A 20,930-nucleotide genomic window follows, 5' to 3' on the forward strand; every position below is an offset into this window, starting at 1 on the left:
GCCAAAAGGAGCAAACCATTTTATGCCGTTAATATATTCTGTAAGCAAGCATCAAAAGCTTTAGGAGTATCTGTTGGGGTACTGACAAATATAAGAATGAAGATTTTTATGGATATCAACTTCTTTATGAGAGAACACAACGTTCCGGAGTTAATGCTTACTCCTTCATCAGGTGACGTTGTGTTCTCTCATAAAGAAGTTGATATCCATAAAAATCTTCATTCTTATGTATTTTCACTTCTAAATGACATTCAAAGACTTGATACTGACAAATAGTCTGGAAGACAAACATTGTGAGGGTGCTGTGAAGCAGGTAGCAGTTGTGTCAAAATCACACAAATTAAAACATTTGGACAACTTTCAAAAGAACCTTGTAAGGCAGTCTATCCACATGCTCTAATCTGATAACAAATACATGTTGCTGAAAATTTTGAAAAAACATATGAATGAAGAACACAACCACAGAGTATCAAAGTACACACTCTGCATGTAATATGTCCTTCATGCAAACCTTTTTGTTCTTCCACAGTTCGCCATGAACTTTGCAAGAATTTATCTGATTCATTTGCATTATATATATATTCTGTTCAAAGGCGTGCAAAGGACAACCAACATAGGTCTTCGCTAGTCATGTCTAAATCGGCTGATTCTGGGTCTTGTAATCGCATGTTGTTACCAGCTGACATTCATCAAATTAGTGACAAGCCAGACATGGTCGAGATACCAGTGAATCTTCATTGAAATCTCAGGAGAGTATGTTGTCAGAATTGGGATAATGTCAGCCTAAGAAGTTGAAGTCATCGTCCAAGACTAAGTCTCCAACTACTAGACCTGCACTGAAACAACACTCCATGACTGCTTCAAAGTCTTTCAGCGTCCCTTCTGACAAATGTCATATCTACGATGAACCTCGACTACTACTTCACTAGGTAGAAAGAATGATCCTCTCTGCACTTATCACTCAGAAGAAGGATCAACAATTCATTTTGGAGCATCTAGCTTTTACGTCTGCGAGATTGAATTTGCTGTGCTGGTGAGGTTTACCGTTAGCATCTTCTTGGGGCGACATCTTTACTAAACTCTTGTATTGAGCTCCATGGTGAGCATCCACAGTATTCAATGGCAGACGTCGCTAAACTCAGGACTCCAGGGAAGTAATGATGACAAAGTCGATCAACACTTTGACTACTGTCCTCAAGCAGACTTCTCAGCGTTACTCCATCAAGTAAAATTTCTCCGGGGTTTGGAGAGCGAGAGACAAGAAGTACAATGCCTGTGATGGCAAGGGTTCTTTTGCTGCTCAACCTGGAGGAAACAGGCACTCCCACGGAACTGGAGTGCTAAAGGAGGAAAGTGCTGAAGATTAGGTTTGGAACGATTGGAGCCCTCCACCCCCAGCCATTCCCTTATAACCTTCACAAGTGTGTGGACATCTACAGCGCTACTGGCAGAACTGGGGACTTCTCAATGATGATTACATCATGAGCATCCTACGAGACGGCTACAAGATCCCGCTACAGGCAGCACCACTGCTCACAAGAGACCCAGCACTCTTTGTGTACGCCAGGGATCAACAAGGCAAACTAGCCGATGCCATATTACCTCTGCTAGAGAAAGGCGTAGTTGAAAAAATACACCTGGATTGACAAACACCAGGGATCTACTCCCCAATTTTTCTGGTACCCAAGAAAACTCCAATGAACAGTTTTGACTTATGTATAACATGAAGGGGTTCAACAAGCATTACCTACTGAAGCCAGAATGGTACTGAATGATCCATCTACCACATCTGCTGCATATCATCCGTCCAGCGGATTACCTAATCAGCATCGATTTACAAGATGCTTACCTACACGTTCCGATACATCCTGACTCCAGGAGCTTTCTATTCAATGGTCGGCACTACCAATGGAAGGTTGTACCTAGTAGTATAGGGAATAGGGGTTCTGGACCACTTTCAAGAAATGTCTCTACAAAGCCGTATTTACTAAATAAGGCTTTGGTTGGGTCCTTAGCTCTTGCTACTATTACCCCTACTACAAAAAAGTTGGCGGTAATTACTATGCCTACTTTGTGTTGGTAGGAGGTAACACTGTGCCGTACGGTACGATCAATAATTCCTCTCTTACAAACCCCCTACCCGGCCCATCCCTCAAGTAGTATAAGTTAGGTTCGTCGGCTTTCATATCCACTTTATCTATGTTGTAAGTTTTGACTGACCATATAGGATCGGTGGCTCGCTTACGGCTATCGCCCTCGTGTTCCCCTATGTTATGTTTATATCGATGAAACAGTTTAACGTGAACCGCCTACGATCTCTTTGGTGTTCATAATAAAGGCTTGCTGGGCTTTTTGTATCCCCTGTTCTATGTACTTTTTTTTCTCGTCCTCGCTGATAGCAGACTTACGAGACTTGGATCGAATATCTTGTTTCATTCCGTTATATTTTTTGAGTTCAGAGAGGATTGAACGAAACTCCTCTTCTGAGATCTTACTGTCAGAGAGTGCCGTGGAAATTCGCTCACTCACTGTGTTCAGCTTTGCTTCGGCCAGAACCCTGATCTCGTCATGTTTCAATGCCTTACGATTAAGTCTGCGTGATACTAACTTAAGCGCCAACCCTGCCAACCCTGCCACCCCAGCTGTTATTTCAATACCTAGCACTATAGGTGCGGCCACGATGGTAGCTAACAACCCAACGCCTGCCGCCCCTAGTCCCATGCTGGTTGCCATAAGGGTAGTGTCAGCCCCGTCCACGATATTGAAAGCTCTATTATATTTTTTACATAGTGCTTTCCGCGTGTCACGGTCTTGTTCTAGTTGACGTTTCACATCACATAACTGCCTCAAGCGGAACCCATCTACGGTTTCCAGCGTCTTCGCTACTTCCTCTACGACTGGGTACAGACCCATCTATAATATATATTTTGAAAAATATTTTAATTGGGTTTCAGTTAATATTTCACGAATGAATTTGAAGCCTACAAGGGATAGATCATAATTAATGATAATAGGTGTGAAGCCAATAGACTTTTCTGTTGTAATAAAAACCCCAGGGAGGCTTATGAAGCGGTTTATAGGACCCCCCGGGTTATTCCGTTGTATAACAATACGGCAATATTGACCTACGTGTTCGTTATACCAGTGTATTGTCAACCCGGGTAAAATTTGGCGTCCTTTCGAGGAGTTTTCCTGGTTAAAATACGTAAAGACGACTTCTATGATGATTGTGTAGAGGTAGTTTATTTGATCAAGATGCTCCTTGGGTAAAAAAAACTTACTGCTAAATGTTAATTTACTTTCTGTGTCAGAACTTAACCCACTTTTTTCTCCAATACAAGAATCTATCGAGACTGTTGCTTTATTTTCCGTAATGAAATCCCCGGGCCAGATACCGTTATTCCTAATCTTAGAGATGTACCCCCACTTTTCTTCTTTTAATGTGATATAAGGTGAGGTGATTGTTAAGTTGAGCAGCCATTTAGGCTCTTTTAAATCTGATAACGACACCCGTCTGTACACGTTGTCTTTGAAGTGCAGGATGTATAATTCATCTTCCTCACCAGGCTGATCGAAGCCCTCCGTGTCTCCTAGGTCGTTAAGCGTAGTGTTGGGACGATGACTGGTCATTATTATACTATTACGATATAATTTCCAACTGGTTTTTTGATAATAATTCAGGGGTTAACTTCATACCCATGAAGTGTATGTTGTCAGGCAGGAAGATCTTGGTTAGTGATATCTTGTTTTCACGATCACGTTGACCCCCTCCATACTGGTGTCGGCTCCAACACCCACCCGCACGTAAACGTTGCAAACTTGATACTGGTGTCGTTTCACCCACCCGAGTTTGATTCCCTTCACGATCTCGACATCATTCCCCGATGGTTCCCCTAGGTAGACTTTGATGATCAGTGTTGAGTTTGCCGGTAGACTCTCTAGTATCTTGACCACGCCTTCGAATTCAGACACCAACTGCAATGTCACGTTTTGTATGGCCGGTTTACTCGATAGCATGTGGGCTGCCATAGTGTTGACTGGGCTGACGACTACGCTACGTCTCTGAGTTGGGACATAAGCCACGAGCAGGGTTCCATTGTTCACGACTTTGTTTAGGTGGTTGTCTTTGTTATCCGTAAACACGTAAGGGGAGACGAGTCTAATATTGAGAAACCAGTCGTCGTTATCGGGTAACAACACCCACTTGTTATCTTCGGTGAAGACGAGCATATATGGTTTGTTTTGGACGACGGTAGTGCTCTCAACATCGTCTAAGTCGAACAGTTTACCCCCGAACGATGGGTATATTATCCAATTATTATCACCGGTGTTGACAAGGGCGTACTTAGTGTTGACTGTTGCTCTTGTGGTATCTATCATATCACTTAGGGTTCCACCGGAGGGGATTTCAACGCGTTTGTAAATGTTGTTTTTCAGTTGCAAGGCGTACGATTTACCATCTACTCCGGGAGCGTCGAAACCGCGCGTCTCCGAGGTCGGAGATCCCGATATTGACGCATTTTTTCACTCCGGGCCCTTGTGCGCTGGTCATTTTACATGAAGCGTTAAGCTGAGGTATCCTATATTTACAGGATTATGATTTATATCTAACACCGATATTGTCAGCTCAGGTATGTTGCCCTGGGTTAATCTCTTATACTGCTGTGGTGAAAACGACTCGGTTCTACCGTCGTTGAATTTCTCAGTTTTCACCGGCACTGCTCTCAGTATAGTGGAAGGGTGACCTCCTTGAATGTTATACGTTGTGCTCACCTGACCGAGATGAATGTACAGCTCTCGGTACGGTACTAGGTCGGGTAACTTCGTGCCTGTGACGGTTGTTGTTGGTTTTATATCGTCAGGAGACATACCGAGTATCCTCGCTAATGGTCGGCTGAGCCTCAAGGAGGTTCTTCCGTTGTTGATTAACACCACTGTACCGTTTGAGTCGTTCATCTTGAGTTCGGCTCCCAGGGGTTTGAAGACCTCGTCGTTTAGAGAGCACACGCTGTAGTAGCCGTCAGTTATCTGGCTGCGAGTTCCACTGACGAACAGCTTATTGTTGCTGATATTAATGTTAGTCCATTGCGGTAGGTAGGTGATATCGCAGAGTGCGACTTCGAGTTGACCTGACGTGTTATCGATCGTGTGCATCAGCTGAACGGCCTCACCGCTCGTTATCCCTGGAAGTGTTATGTACATATTATAATATATAATTTATATATTATAATATGGATTTAGCACACTTGAAAATCGTGGTGAATGCAGATGGTACGGGGTTTAAAACAACCTTTATTAATATCTTTGAAAAATATGTCGTGTCCGTTAATAACGCGCAGGCGGTGGTAAACTGGAATCAAAACCCAATGCAGTTTTGGCAGAACCAACTCAACTTTGCTGTGTGGTGTGCGACGACAGGGTCGGGTGTGACACCAGACTACGGTATAGACGAACTGAGTAAGGCGGTTATTTTGTTTCATATTTATTATCAAACGAGACGAATATTGAAGGAAATAAGTGCTCCTCTTCCCCAAGATAAAGCGTGGAGTATGACGAATAACCCCTATGATAGACGCGCTTATGAACGTATTTGTGGGGAGTTTGAGATTCCAACGAATAAAGACTTTCGCCTTCCTGGTGTGAACCATGGTCTCGGTATAGTTCTCGTGTACTTCTACAGGTCCGGAACATATTATGCCGGTTCTAAAGATGGTTCATACAACCCAAACCGTCATACATTTACAGGCCCCACAACGAATGAAAAGATCCATGTCAGCTGTATAAAGCAAACCAATCCTGATGCAGCCACAGCCTGGACTAAAATGATCTCAAAAACATCGAAAGAATTCACTCGTGCTGGTACAATACGCTTGAACGACTCGATTCGAACGTACGTGTGGGCGCTGTTGGGTGCGCAGTCGATGACGCGTTCCAACATCCTCGGTAAGGGAACTGCTTACGACGCTCAGACACAATTCGTTTCCAACGTTGATGATGCTATCAATTCTCCAGTTGATCTCCCGAGGGCCATCGAACGCTACCAAAACGTGTTAGAATACGCCAGATCGAAAGTCAACTACGTGTTCGGCGTGGGGCTGTACATGTCTCCGAGTGATATGCAACTGAGAGTAAAAAAAGTGGTGGGTTATAACAACAAAATAGTCATAGCCACGGCGGACCAAAAGTTGGGTATCAACCCCGATATTAACACCCCCTATATCCCACACATCCCACCACGTGAAAAGGGTATAGTGGCGCCACCCCCGGAGCCTAAAGTTCATGTACCCCATATACATGTGGGGGTACCCCCCTATCAGCAGCATATTGATAATAAAACGGCCCTGGTGGTTGGTGGGGTAACTTTGGGACTTATTTGGTTAAAGATTTCTTAGCCGCTACGTACACCAGACCCGCCACGGCGACGATGGCTGCCCACAGGTTTTGACTGAGCCACATGGCAGTTTTAGACAGAGCGCTCAACAACCACGAGACGATGCTACCTAGGATGCCGGGAAGGGCTTCGGCGGCTTTACCAGCCAGTTTAGCTAGGCCTTCCCCGAGTTTTTTTATCCAGTCTTTAACACCACCGCCTGTGGGAGTGGGAGTTCCCCCGCCGGCAGGTGTTGGGGTTCCCCCTGTCAGTGACACCACCAGGGTTGATATAATGAAACCCAATGCAGTTAGAATGCTGGCGATGGTGATCCCTTGCTCCCGGAATAATATCCGAATCCTGTTGGCTAAAGTTGTATCCTCATTCAGTATTCTATCGATTGTTTCCCGAATACGACTGATCTGGGATCGAAGCTGTTCACGATTCGAGGAAGCGGCTTCCAATCGTGTACGTCTCTCGTCTTCTAAATCGCGTAGTCGTTCATTGATACGACGCTTCATATCATCGTTTTCAGTTTCGTTGAGTTTGGTTTTTTCCCTAGCGATGTGCTCGTCGATTTCGTTCAGTTTCCCCATGTTGTTCACGAGTTCTCCACGCACGCGTTTCACGGCTTCGTCTAAGCCGCGCAGTTCCCTTACCGGAAAGTCAAACCCCGGTAACGGTTTGTCCCAGTAGGTGCTCAACAGTTTTTCTATGCTGTCCGAGGCTTCTGTAGCACGCTGTGGTGTTATTTCATCTCTAGTGGTGAGGTGGGATCTGGTAGCTTGCAGATCTTCTTTAACGGCCTTAGGTATTGCACCACCGTAATCATTCATGTTTAGATTTTTACGGATAAATTCGACACCATGGCGGCTGGCTAGAGTTGACAAGGCCAGTGGTTTTTTATTGCTCTTGTTAAAGAGGTCAACCCCTGGGTCAGACTTAAGGCGTAGAACACCCTTTGTATCAATAAAAAAATTCTTATGGTATCGACCCTGTGGTTCAACGTAGTTTTTATCTCTTCTTAAACTTTCGTAATAATCATTTACCGTTGTTTCCAAGAGTTCTTGGTTCAATGTTGAACTAGTAAATGAGGTCTCCTGCTCATCATCGAATGCCTGGGCACTAGCGCCCGGCATCTCCGTCATATCTATGTCTTCATCCATTAGTATTAAAAATATATTTCTTTTATATAACAATGTACGGCAGAAAATTAGATCCTTTCAGAAGATTGAGAGAGCCATTAGGTGCCAGAGCCGTGCGTCAGTCGGTGACCATCACCAACAATCCCAGCAAGATAGACCAGAATCAAACTCTGCTGGTTAGATTTCCAAACCTTGGTGAGAATGACCTCATTGTACCAGGCACTGTTCGACTGGCGTTCAATATCACGTTGACCTCCGACAACGACAAACGCGAGCTAGTGCGTAACGTGGGTCGAGCCATCATCAAGAAAACGACCGTCAAGATCAGCGGTAACGAGGTGCTGAGCATCGACGACAGCGACGTGTTTCACTGCTACAAGGATCTCTGGAAAAGCGAGAGAGAACGAGTCAATGATGTGTACCAGGGCATCAGTAAATCAACCCGGGCGCGCATAGGGTATGTCTTCACGCAAGACCAGCAAGACAAGCTATCGGACGGTGAAAAGGCCATCGCTCTAGCATACGGGAATCGATTCTGCGTGCCGCTCGACTTCGAGTTGCTCACGGGACACGCGCCGTTTTACCAGGCCGCGCTGGGTGATAGGCTCGAATACGAGCTCACGTTTAACGACTATAGCAAAGTAGTGCGTACGCCGAACGGTGATGAGGCTAGTTATACCATAGACAACATCTCTCTGGAGTTCGACATGGTCACTAGCCCTGAGCTGGCCAGGCAGGTTCGAAGCCAGTACTCTGGGAAGATGGCTATCCTGTACGATCGCGTACTGAGGCATAGATCAGTCGTGCGAGATAAGAGCGACACTGTGTGGAATATCAACCTGAACGTGCCGGCGCGATCGATGAAAGGTATCCTGGTCGTCCCCGTGGAGTATTACGATCCATTCCGGAGGGACAGCGAGAAGTTTTTCAACCCCGAGATTGAAAAGGTGGAAGTTACCATCGAGGGCGTGCCCAACCAGCTGTTCAGTCATGGTATGAGACCACACCAGCAGTGGGATGAGATAAAAAAGCTACCAGTGGGGGATTACATAACAAAGGACCTGGACCTCGGCTCCGTGCAGATCGGTGAATACCTGACCACCAAGTACGCCCTATGGTTGGACATGCGATCCACGGATGATGATAAACTGCACGGTAGCGGGCGCCGTATAGATAACGGCAGCGAAGGGATAACCATCCAGATTACTAAGAAGGCTCAAACCGCTGGTAAGTTGAAATTATATCTGTACGTTATTATGGACGCGCAACTTAATATAGACAATGGGAGATTCGTGCAAGCCATCTACTGATGGGGGGTACCCCCCCACACCCCCCAACAATAAACTACCCCACACCCCCCAGGGGTACCCACAACTACCCACTGACCCACACTGCGCCATAGTGTGCGGGCAGACTGGCTGTGGGAAGACCGTTTTCGTGTTGGATATGTTGGAGGGTTACTACAAGGATGTGTTCGATAACATCGTTATCATGTGCCCTACTCTGAGCATGAATAAAACGTACGCGCGACCTTGGGTGATGACGGACCCGGACGTACACAAAATCGACCCTGGAACACGCCTGCAGGACTGGTTGAAAGCTCTTCACGAGAAATTTAAAGGGGAACCGACGCTGTTTATACTGGACGACTGCAGCGCTAATCGCGAGATAACAAAAAAGAGAGACATGCTATCGTACCTGGCCTTCTCCGGCCGGCATGCAAATCACAGCGTCTGGGTGCTAACGCAGAAGTTCAACTCGGTGTTGAAAGACCTCAGGGAGCAGACGCGATGGGTGGCCTTATTTCACTGCAAGGACAGGGATTCGTTCGAGGAGTGTTTGAGAGAGAACGATGTGATGAGCAAATTAGAACGGGAGCGGGTGAAGAAACAGCTCGCTGAAACTAAACACGCTAAGCTCGTGCTAAAGACCGACCAACCAGTAGCATATAGAGTATACTAAAGCTAAGCTAAGCTAAGCTAAAGCTAAGCAAAGCTAAGCTAAAGCTAAGCATATAGCTATGATATTTGAAGTATTTGTCGTGTGCAACTTAACCTTCATTTCTCTGTGTTTTGTCTGCATCGGGTATTATATAGTTAAAACTAAATCTTACTTGTTATATTATAAGATGGAGTGTGAGGAATTGCTCGAACAGTTGGGGGTCTCCACCACGCCGCCGGCAGGCCCCACTGTGGGGGATTCCCCCAAGCGAGAGAAACTGGTGGCGTTGGCTGTTGGCGGCAAAGCCAAACATTACTTTGGAGACTACACTCCAGATAAAATTCACAAAATGTCAGCCGAAGAAATCGATAAGCTGTACGCTAGATACGAGTCCCGGCTCGGAGCAGAAATGACAAAGACAATAGGATCGGCTATGACCCAGATATACACCGGTATTGTATCACACTTCCTTCCCATTCCACCAGAGCGCCGACTTTACCTGTGGGAGGACCTCGAGAAAGACCCTTTTATCGAACACGCCGTGAGCTCTATCAGCTGCGGGCTGTACCACAAATATGGTATGTTGTTGGCTCCAGTGACGGCGGCGATTATCACGGCAAAACATTGTCAATTTGAGAGAAAGAATAATAATAATAGTATAGATGGATGCTGCACAGGAACCAGTGGAGGTACCCCCAACAGTGAGTTCACAGGAGACCAAGGAACCAGTGAGGGAAGTGACCCCCACAGTAACCAGGCAGAAGAATCCTAAGAGAGTAGCTGCCGGTAAAAAACGGTGGTGTAACCAACATAAAGTGACCAACCCCCGACTGTTGTTGGCTGTAGGCGTAACTGCTGCCGTGGTTATAACCATGTTATACGTGGGGGTACCCTCCCACAGTGAGCCACCACCCAACAGTGAGCCCCCCAACAGTGGGGGTGTGGGGGTATCCCCCACTATTGACCCGCATATCATGTTATAATTTTAATATTTTATATCATATACATAATGTCTGAGGGGAAAACGTTCGTCAACGACGCATACCACGCCACAGTGGTCGCCAGTCTAGCAGTAGGGTACGCTCGGTTGACTAAAATGGTGCTTAAACAACCAACTATCAAGCTAGATTTCAACCTGCAGGATATGGGTATGCTCATAATGAACCTTGGTATGGCGATGGCCACAAAAGACATCCTAGTAAAACAAGGAATAATACCTGATAATATAATGAAATAAATATAGGGATGGCCACGATAGCTATGATGGTCGGTGGGGCGTTAGTGAATGCCCTGGCATTTTCCGGGAGTAATTTCCTCTTCTCGAAACTACGAGATGATCACGCGGCTGAAATACAGGAAGAAAGGAAGCGACACGATCTCGCTACTGAGAAATTACAAAGAGCACAGGCCGAGTACGCTAAAAAACGCCTCCAGAGGATCGATTTTATTAATGAACAACTCCATCGTGAAAACCATGCCGTTCAAACATTCAACGATGTCGATGAAGCAATGAAAGAATACTATCTACTAACTGGTAAACAATTGGAACCGCTCAATAAACCCACACTCGCTCAGTACTACACACCATCCAAGGGACAAATGAATCGTGAACTGGGCTTCATAGTGTTGGGTATAGCAGCTACTGCGTTGGTTGCGAAGCAATTAAATTAAAATACCTATATAAGTAAACATGAGACCCGCTCCATACCGATGCGAATACATACTTATGGGGAAGACCGAGGCCTGTGGTAGGAAATGCAGGAATCAGGGGTTCTGTTGTTTCCATATGGGAAGTCCTAACTACACGTGTTCTGTGTGTGGTATCGGGGTTAAAGGACACTACTGTCTATGTAAAGCTCACGGAGCGAACGTAGTCAGACATCAACTCATCTACGAGAATAAAAAAGGCTACATAAAAGAACGTAGGCGACTGCTCAAGATAGCCACTTAAGGGTTACCTCCCCTTACTGTGAACCAATTAGACATTGGTTCTCTTAGGTGTAAACACGATGTCTACTGTAAGCGAGCTCAAGCGGGTCGCAAAACAGAGAGGTGTGATCGGGTATTCTAGAATGCGGAAGTCAGCATTGTTGAGATTACTAGGTTTAGAAGCCCCTCCTACAGTAAAACAATTAAAAGCTCAAGCAAAACAGCTTGGATACACGGGTTATTCAAACCTGGGGAGAGCCGGGTTAACCGCATTGTTATCACATGCCCCCGTAGCACGTCCCACTGTAAAACAACTGAAAGCCGAGGCACACGATTTGGGTTTAGGCGGGTATTCCCGTATGAGAAAACCACAGCTTTTAGAATTATTACGACAGAATAGAGCTATTGACCTACAGTTCGTGCGCACTGAGCGCGCTGTAGGCAACTATTTGAGAGGTTGGCGCATGCACGTTGATAGAAACATAAACATTACAGATATCAAGCCTCTGATAGCTGATAAGGTCAACCAGGAACTAAATAACCTAGGAAGTATCAAGTTTCAGATCACAGTGAAAATGTCGCTCGATAAGCAGGTTGGGGGCCCCACAGGGGCCACTGAGTATGTTCAGCCTTACTTCCGAGGTCAACAAGAGGTCGCCACACATACAGAGACCATTGACGCATCAATCGATACCAGTTTTCAGCAGATACGAGAATACCTAGAACGCTACACACACTTGGGGTCCGGGTGGGCTGTAGATAAAATCGATAATGTCTATCTAGACATAGCTAACTACGTGCCGTTCAGAGGCGGGTCATACCTAGCCTTGCCTCCCTACTATAGGAATAAACATGCCATAGTAAACGTTAAGAATAGAGGAAACGATTGCCTGAGGTTAGCTATCAGGTCAGCCTTATTTCCAGCTGGCACTCATTCAGATAGGCTTTCTAGCTATCCCCAAGACGATGGGCTCAACTGGGATGGTATAGATGAACCCACCCCCATATCCCAGATCACTAAAGTAGAAAAACAGAATAATCTGGTTATAAATGTCTTTGGGCACGAAGGTAACACAACAATAGTACACAGGGTCAGCCCGGTGAAGGATCGCCAAGTTATCAATATATTCATGATCCAGCGAGGTGACAAGTATCACTACACATGGATAAAACACTTTAGCAAGCTGTTGTATGACCAATCAGCATACAAAGGAAAGACCCACTTCTGTGAACGATGTCTACATGGCTTCACCCGAGCTGATTTATTAGAATCCCACCGGGATGATTGTGAAGGTGTGGGGCAGACGGCCATACGAGTCGACATGCCTAAGGAAGGTGACAATATCCTAAAATTCAATAACCACAAGAACCAAATGTCTGTGCCTTATATTATATATGCCGACTTCGAAGCCTTAGTGGCTGCCGCCGGCGAGGCTCCCTTCACCCACAAAACACAAGAGCATAAAGCCTGTTCGTTTGGATACATTGTCGTCCGTTGTGACGGGGAAACGAAAGCTCCGGTAGTGTATAGGGGGCCTGACGCGGCTGAAAGGTTTCTAAAGTGTTTGCAGGAGGAAGAAAAAATTATTAGGAATGCATTGTATAAAATCGCTCCCATGCGTCTGACCCGAGTCGACAGGCTAGCCCACGCTAGTAGCACTAACTGTCACGTGTGTGAATCACCACTTAACGGTGATTCGGTGAGAGATCACTGTCACATAACTGGTAAGTATAGAGGCGCCGCTCACAACGCGTGCAACCTCAAGCTTAAAATCAACCCTAAGACAATAAACATCCCCGTTGTCTTTCACAACTTGAGAGGGTACGACTCACACTTGATCATGCAGGCCATCGCGAAAATCGATGGTAATATAACGTGCATCCCCAACAACATGGAGAGATACATCTCCTTCAGCTTAAACGGACTTAGGTTCATTGACTCGTTTCAGTTCCTCCTGTCGTCACTCGACAGTCTGGTCAAGGCCAACAATACCTTCCCTATCACCGATCGATACACAGACGCCGAGACTAGACCCCTGCTTATGAGGAAGGGTGTGTACCCCTATGAGTACATGGATAGTTGGGTCAAGTTCACCGAGACCAGACTACCCCCTATTGACTGCTTTTATAGCAAGCTGAATGAGGCGTCCGTCTCACGAGATGATTACTCGCACGCGACTAACGTATGGAATAAACTGGGTTGTAAGAACCTGGGTGATTATCACGACCTGTACTTGAGGACAGATATACTGCTGTTAGCCGACGTGTTTGAAACGTTTAGGCGGACATGTTTCAAGCAGTATAAACTCGACCCCGCATGGTATTACACCAGCCCAGGTCTGTCGTGGGACGCCTTGCTTAAAAAGACCGGAGTTAATTTGGAATTGCTCACAGATTACGACATGCACCTATTCATTGAGAAAGGTTTGCGAGGTGGGATTTCCATGGCATCCAAACAATACGCGAAAGCAAATAATCAATACGTGAAAGGTTACGATCCTAACAAACCAACCAATCACATTCTCTACCTCGACGCAAACAACCTGTACGGCTGGGCCATGAGTCAGTATCTACCTACAGGGGGATTCGAATGGGTACCCCACGTTGATGTTATGGGGGTTGCACCAGATTCGAACAAAGGGTATATCCTCGAGGTTGATTTAGAGTATCCCAAGGAATTACACACATCGCACAACAGCTACCCCCTGGCCCCCGAACGTATGAGGGTTAACCCAGACTGGATGTCTGAGTACCAACATAACTTGTCAGGTGGGCGTGTGACAGACGTTGAAAAACTCGTGCCTAACTTAATGAATAAGACCAAGTACATCGTTCACTATCGCAACCTACAGCTGTACCTGTCGTTGGGTATGAGGCTGACCAAAATACACAGGGTGCTCATGTTCGACCAGAGTCCATGGATGGAGCCCTACATCAGAATGAACACAGACCTACGATAAAAAGCCACCAGTGATTTTGAGAAAAATCTCTACAAGCTCATGAACAACTCGGTGTTTGGTAAGACTATGGAGAACCTGAGGAAACGCGTGACCGTGAAGCTGGTTCGATCGAGTGAGGAAGACAAGCTCAGGAGATTGATAGCCAGTCCGGCATTCAACCGTAGTAAGATATTCACAGACAACCTGGTTGCCCTACACATGAAGAAAAGCCACATAAAATTCAACCGGCCTGTTTACGTGGGGATGAGCATCCTCGATTTATCCAAACACCTGATGTACGACTTTTACTACAACGAGCTCAAGAAACAGTACGGCGACAGGTGTGAAGTGCTGTACACTGACACGGATTCCCTGCTGATGGAGATTCGAACCGAGGACGTGTACGAGGACATGAAAAAACACCTCGATTTATACGACACCAGCGACTACCCGAAGACCCATGCCCTACACAGTACGGTAAATAAAAAGGTCCTAGGTAAGATGAAGGACGAGTGTGCTGGCACGCCCATAGCCGAGTACATAGGTTTGAGACCTAAGATGTACTCCATACTGAAAGCCGACAATAGTGAGATCCGGAAGGCTAAGGGGGTTAAGAAGTATGTGGTGAAACAACACATCAAACACGCCAGATTCAAGGAAGCCCTGTTCAAGACCCGTACCTTTAGACATAAAATGAACACACTTAGAAGTGATGGACATAAGATATACGGACTGACTATAAACAAGACGTCCCTGTCGCCTATGGACACGAAACGTTGGATAGCTATTGATGGGATAAACACATATGCATATGGACATGAAAAAATTTGAGGCTCTTTACTACAGCCCGCGTGGGTACTGGAAAGGAGCTAGCGCAGTAGATAAGCTAGCTAAAATAGCGCGAGTACCCCCGGAGGAAGCCAAAACGTGGCTTGAAAAACAAGCCCTGTGGCAGATCTATTTGCCGGCACCACGCTACGTGCCTAGAAGGAGGTTCGGTATTAACATACCTAATAGCGTTCACCAGGCAGACCTACTGTTCCTACCCCACGACAAGAGGTACAAGTATGCCTTAACCGTAGTGGACGTAGCCAGTCGTTACAAGGAAGCCGAACCCTTGACCACGAAAGATTCGGCCCAGGTAGCCAGAGGATTCGAACGCATATACAAACGCAGTCCGCTGACGTGGCCAACAGAGCTGCAAGTTGACCCCGGACGGGAGTTCATGGGTGCCGTGTCACAACTGCTAGCCAAACACGATACAAAGGTCAGGCGTGGCACGGCCGGAGCCCATCGCAGCCAAGCCATAGTTGAGAGATTTAATAGGACTTTGGCTGAGCGCTTGTTCGGCTATCAGTATGCTAGGGAGATGGCCACCCCTGGAAAACGATCGACTGAATGGGTCACGAGGTTACCCAAGGTGGTGTCGGCAATCAACCATGAAGTCACCCGTCTCACCGGTAAGAAACCGGCAGACGCTATCAAACTAAAATCAATAGTTGCAGAGTCGGCCGCTCCATTACGTGGGAAGGAGAAACAGATACCAGATAGGGCCCTAGTGAGGTATCTATACCAGCCGGGGGAACACAAGGGCGATAGCCGTAAGCGGGCCACCGATCCTATTTGGTCAGTCAAAACTTACAACATAGATAAAGTGGATATGAAAGCCGACGAACCTAACTTGTACTACTTGAGGGATGGGCCGGGTAGGGGGTTTGTAAGAGAAGAATTATTGATCGTACCGTACGGCACAGTGTTACCTCCTACCAACACAAAGTAGGCATAGTAATTACCGCCAACTTTTTTGTAGTAGGGGTAATAGTAGCAAGAGCTAATGACCCAACCAAAGCCTTATTTAGTAAATAAGGCTTTGTGGAGACATTTCTTGAAAGTGGTCCAGAACCCCTATTCCCTATACTACTTACCTTTTGGAATATTTTCGGCCCCATGGCTATTTACACCGGTCATCAAGCCAATAGTCATCTATCTGCATCACCGGGGACTTCACAGTGCCTTTTAACTGGATGATGGCATTCAAGCCCATCATGAGACAAGTCAACTCAGACTACAGAAAGACTGTTTACTGAATTCAGATGGCTTGTCAGTCTACTGCAATCGGAATTAGGTCTGCAGCAAGATCTTCAATTCCTCAAGATTTGATTCATCACTCAGTTGAACTGCATCGCTATTGGTGGGTCAAAATTTAAGCCATGATAGAACAAGCTCTACTCTCTCTGTTAGTACTGTGACAGTGGTAATGTCTACTCAGTCTGCTCACATCAGCACAAGATTTGACCAGATGAGGACTTTTACAACTACGTCCATTACAACAGTTCCTGATTCAGCACCTCAACATGCTGAATTGGATTGCTCTGCCGGAGAAAGCATGGAGATGGCACAGCGCAGGTTAATGAATAAATAACTTTCTCGGCACTTGTGCACATGCTTCTCAAACACCTGGCAGTGCTTTTCTCGTCACTCCTCTGTCATAATTAAAACTGAACTGTGTCAATATTTTAATGATAGTTTGTTAAACAACTTTTTAATTATTTGGACAAAAATTCTGCGAAAACCTCACAGTTGTTATGTTTTGATTATGATCAGCATTTCATTGAGTATGTTATGCTTATTAGTTTTCGAGTGACATTGCAATTCATCGATCCGCTTTTGAGCCAAACGGACTCTAACATGTAGAGAAACAACTGCACCATTCGTCTAGGTTTTCCAGTGCCAGTATTCTGTGATAAGGGGTTTTATTCCCAGACCTGCCCTGACTACGCTTCAAGGTTTGTTAGCATCATGCCAGTACTCAGTGATATCCACCATGCCAGTACTCAGTGATTACTACCATGTCAGTACTCATACTGATAGCCACCAATGTGGTAAAAGTCAGTAGTTGTTTCTTTTCAAAATGTTATGTCAATCTTCACTAATTTGTATGTTGTCCCCTAAGATGAGATTGGATTTTGGACATGAAATATATCTAAACACTTTTTATCCCCCCGGCATGTAATGCGGGGGGATATAGTCGACGCCTCGTCTGTCCGTCTGCCCATCCGTCCGTAATCATTTTGTTTCTGGAGCATAACTCAGAATCCGTTCAATATTTTTAGACCAAACTTGATAGATATAGTAATCTCAGCCTATGGTTGTGCCTTTTGCTATTTACAGATTTTTGGCATTTATATTTTTTTTGTTTTTCCATGGAACATTTTGGTGTTAGTCTACTGGAGGGATGGTCTTCGTTTCCGGAGCAGAACTCAAAAACCGTTCAATATTTTTCTGTAAAACTTGGCAGATATATCAGTCAGAACCTAAAGTGGTGCCTTTTGCTATTTACAGGTTTTTGTGATTTATTATTTTCTCGGTTTCCATGGAAACGTTTCAGACTTTGCCTCAAAAGTGACAGGTGTGTTTCATTTCCAGAGCATAACTCGAAAACTTCTTAATATCTGTCAGCAAAACTTGGTAGATATGTGTGGCAGATCCCAAAGTGGTGCTGTTTTCTCTTTACAAGTTTTTGTGATTTATTATTTTCTCGGTTTCCATGGAAATGTTTTGGACTTAGTCTCAAAATGGAGGGATGGAGTTTGTTTCCAAAAACCATTCAATATTTTTCTGTAAAACGTGGTATATGAATCAGAACCTAAAGTGGTGCCTTTTGGTATTTACAGGTTTTTGTGATTTATTATCTTTTTGGTTTCCATGGAAACGTTTTGGACTTTGTCTCAAAATGGAGGGATGGGCTTCGTTTCCGGAGCAGAATTCAAAAACTTACTAATTTCTGTCAGCAAAACTTGGCAGATATGTGTAGCAAACCCCAAAGTGGTGCCTTTCGGTATTTACAGGTTTTTGTGATGTATTATTTTCTCAGGTTCCATGGAAATGTTTTGGACTTTGTTTCAAGATGGAGGGATGGGCTTCATTTCCTGGAGCACAACTCGAAAACCATTTCATATCTTTCAACACATCGTGGCAGATATATGGGATAGATGTTGAAGTGACCTTTTGCTGTTTGCAGATATATGACATTTATATTTTTCATGACTTCCATGGAAACGATTCAAACTAAATCTAAGAAAACATCAAATAACTGTCAGATGATTTTTCCTTTCAGATATGTGGGGACCGGGGGGATCTGTCATCTTCTGATGACTCTTGTTTGTGTTCGTCATTGTCTCTGAACATTTAGACCAAGCCTGAAACTATTGAAGTTGGTGAGCTCATTCATGGTTGACCAGTACAGTGTATGTCTATATTTGCAGATGAGATGGGTCAGTTAGTATCGACTGTTTCCTAGAATAAGGAGGAGCCATCACTTTGACCGGGGAGTTATGGGAGACCCAACATCAGGTTACCATGGTGTTGACCCTACTGTGTTGGAGCGGGATGCAGGAATATATGCACATCAGGCTGTACAGTTTGACCAAGCTGCCAACTATGAGACAGCTAAGTTTTATTATACAGTAAGTTTGTACGATATCCACAGCTAGCAGTTAAGACACGTTAATGTGTTAAGCCCTCAGAAATTGTTATAGACATGACAAAATGAGGAGCATTTTTATTAAATGTTCTAATTGTTATTTGAAACTTACAACAAAACATTTAGAGGCTATATAAGCATTTGTATAAACCAGGGAATCAAATCAGTTGATGGACACACATGCTGTGAACACTCTATCGCTGTGACCTAAGGCAGTATTTCCCAGAGTCATTCATGACTGATTTGTTGTTTTCTTTACACAAGTTATAGACAGCAGTTTGAAAGGAGAAAATAGTCCTTATTCTCTTGATTATAATAATTTCAGTTATAATACAATGTATCTGATAACAGTTTTGCATTTGTTGTGTACACTAGAATCTGTGGGGATGTTTTGATACTGTAAGATGAAGAAGATACATTAAATGAAGACTTCAATGCTTGTGTTGCAGGAAGCGGCCCAGGCTCTTCTGTCTGCAGCCCTAGCGGGTTCAGACAGCTCTCGTAACCAAGTCATACTTGACAAGGCTAATGAGTACATGCTGCGAGCTGAAGTGCTCAAACAGTCATGTGAGTACAAATACAAAGCTTATGCCATATTCGCAAACTAGTTATGGCTTATTTTCACGCAAGCCAGATAGTTCTGATGAGAATCCTCCCATTGTATGGGCAGTTCACACATTTGGATTAGTATTTGGCAGTATTTCCACTATAGATACATACATGTTGAGGTGGAGAGTTCAGCTGCAGAGTTGTTGAGGAAGAGAGATTGATAAAAAGATGGTCTTTATTTCTTCCATAAAATGAAATAATTCTAACTATTTGTACTTACATTCTACAATAATATTGCTTTGTGAAAGAACTTTAGGTATTTATGCTCAATGCCAGAGTATGCTCTGCCAACTACAGACTGAGGAACTAATTATTGAGAGGGCTGTGCTGCTTTGATCATGTGTAGTTACCTTATCTTTGACTAGTTGCAACTAACATTTTTTTTCGTAAACTTAGCATCACAAATATAGTTACAGATTTCACTAAGCAGACTGGCTGCAACATGTTAAAAAGAGATGATTTCATTACTTGTTATTGTATTTCAGTGATTCTCTAAGGTGTTATTGAACAAGGCGAGATTATGTTTGTTAAAGCTGTGTAAGCAAGTCTGCAAAAGAATACAACGCTTTGTTGATCTATATATCCTTGTTGGGCTGTTATCCTTACAGACTGTATCTCTTACAGTTTCTTTTGGCATGTTCTTATTAAAGCCTTAGATGTTCTTACAGAAGTAGTGTTGGACAATTTGTAGCATTTCACATTCTTTAAGGGACAATATGTCACAAACTGTACATACACACAGATCACATTCAATTCCAAATACATACAGACACTTCAGGATTGTCAAGTGTCCATGTGAGAGGAACACACATCCATTCTGGAGTACTGAAAAACATGTACGATTATTGCTGTGTGTTCATTTCAGTGGCCAGTCAGACACCCACCCAGAAAACACAGCCCCTTGGCCGAAGTCAACGACAGGTACAGTCATGACAGTGGTCACTTCAGACAGACCCACTGCATCATTCTTTGTCAGGTTTCAAACATGGTATATTAAACCTATTAACAAACGAAGTCATCTGGAATCATACATAAATGTTTTGATACATTGTTTCCTTCTAAAACCTAGAAACTTTGAATTATACTTTCAAAGGATGGATTACCAACATATATTGGCCAGCTGATGTCAGATTGTGTATGAGTGAGAGTGTGAGTGAGTGACTGTGTGAGTCTGGTCTGGTTGGAACAGTGTTTTAGGTCTGTCACTGGATAAGATAAGATAAGATAGAATAAGAAGTAACTTTATTATTCCAGAGGAAAATCTTTTTGTATCCAAAATGGCTTCATAATGAATATATACAAAATCAACAAAAATTATACGCAATAATCAAAAGCACAAATGAATGCTGAGGATAATTAATACAAAGGTATAGATCCTAAATTATTTGTCACATGCATAATGTCTATTCCAAAACATTTGATGAAGTAAGAATACAAATACTAGATAGTATGAAGGATTGTCGATCTCTGTTTTAAGTTAAGGTAATCGAAAGCAGCGTCCAGATAGAAGTAGT

At 44.3% G+C, this 20,930-nt stretch overlaps 1 protein-coding gene across 1 annotated transcript in view; it reads left to right on the forward strand.

Moving 5' to 3' along the window:
• LOC137255890 (calpain-7-like) overlaps positions 1 to 20,930 on the forward strand; it is a 49,014-nt gene that overhangs the window by 2,245 nt on the left and 25,839 nt on the right. Inside the window, exons 2-4 of the mRNA XM_067793472.1 lie at positions 18,590 to 18,790; positions 19,257 to 19,374; positions 20,282 to 20,337. Coding sequence (XP_067649573.1) covers positions 18,659 to 18,790; positions 19,257 to 19,374; positions 20,282 to 20,337 — 306 coding nt within the window. The 5' untranslated portion in view covers positions 18,590 to 18,658. The remainder of the gene's footprint in view (positions 1 to 18,589; positions 18,791 to 19,256; positions 19,375 to 20,281; positions 20,338 to 20,930) is intronic.

Source organism: Haliotis asinina, chromosome 11, assembly GCF_037392515.1.
Source record: "Haliotis asinina isolate JCU_RB_2024 chromosome 11, JCU_Hal_asi_v2, whole genome shotgun sequence".
NCBI lineage: Eukaryota > Metazoa > Mollusca > Gastropoda > Lepetellida > Haliotidae > Haliotis > Haliotis asinina.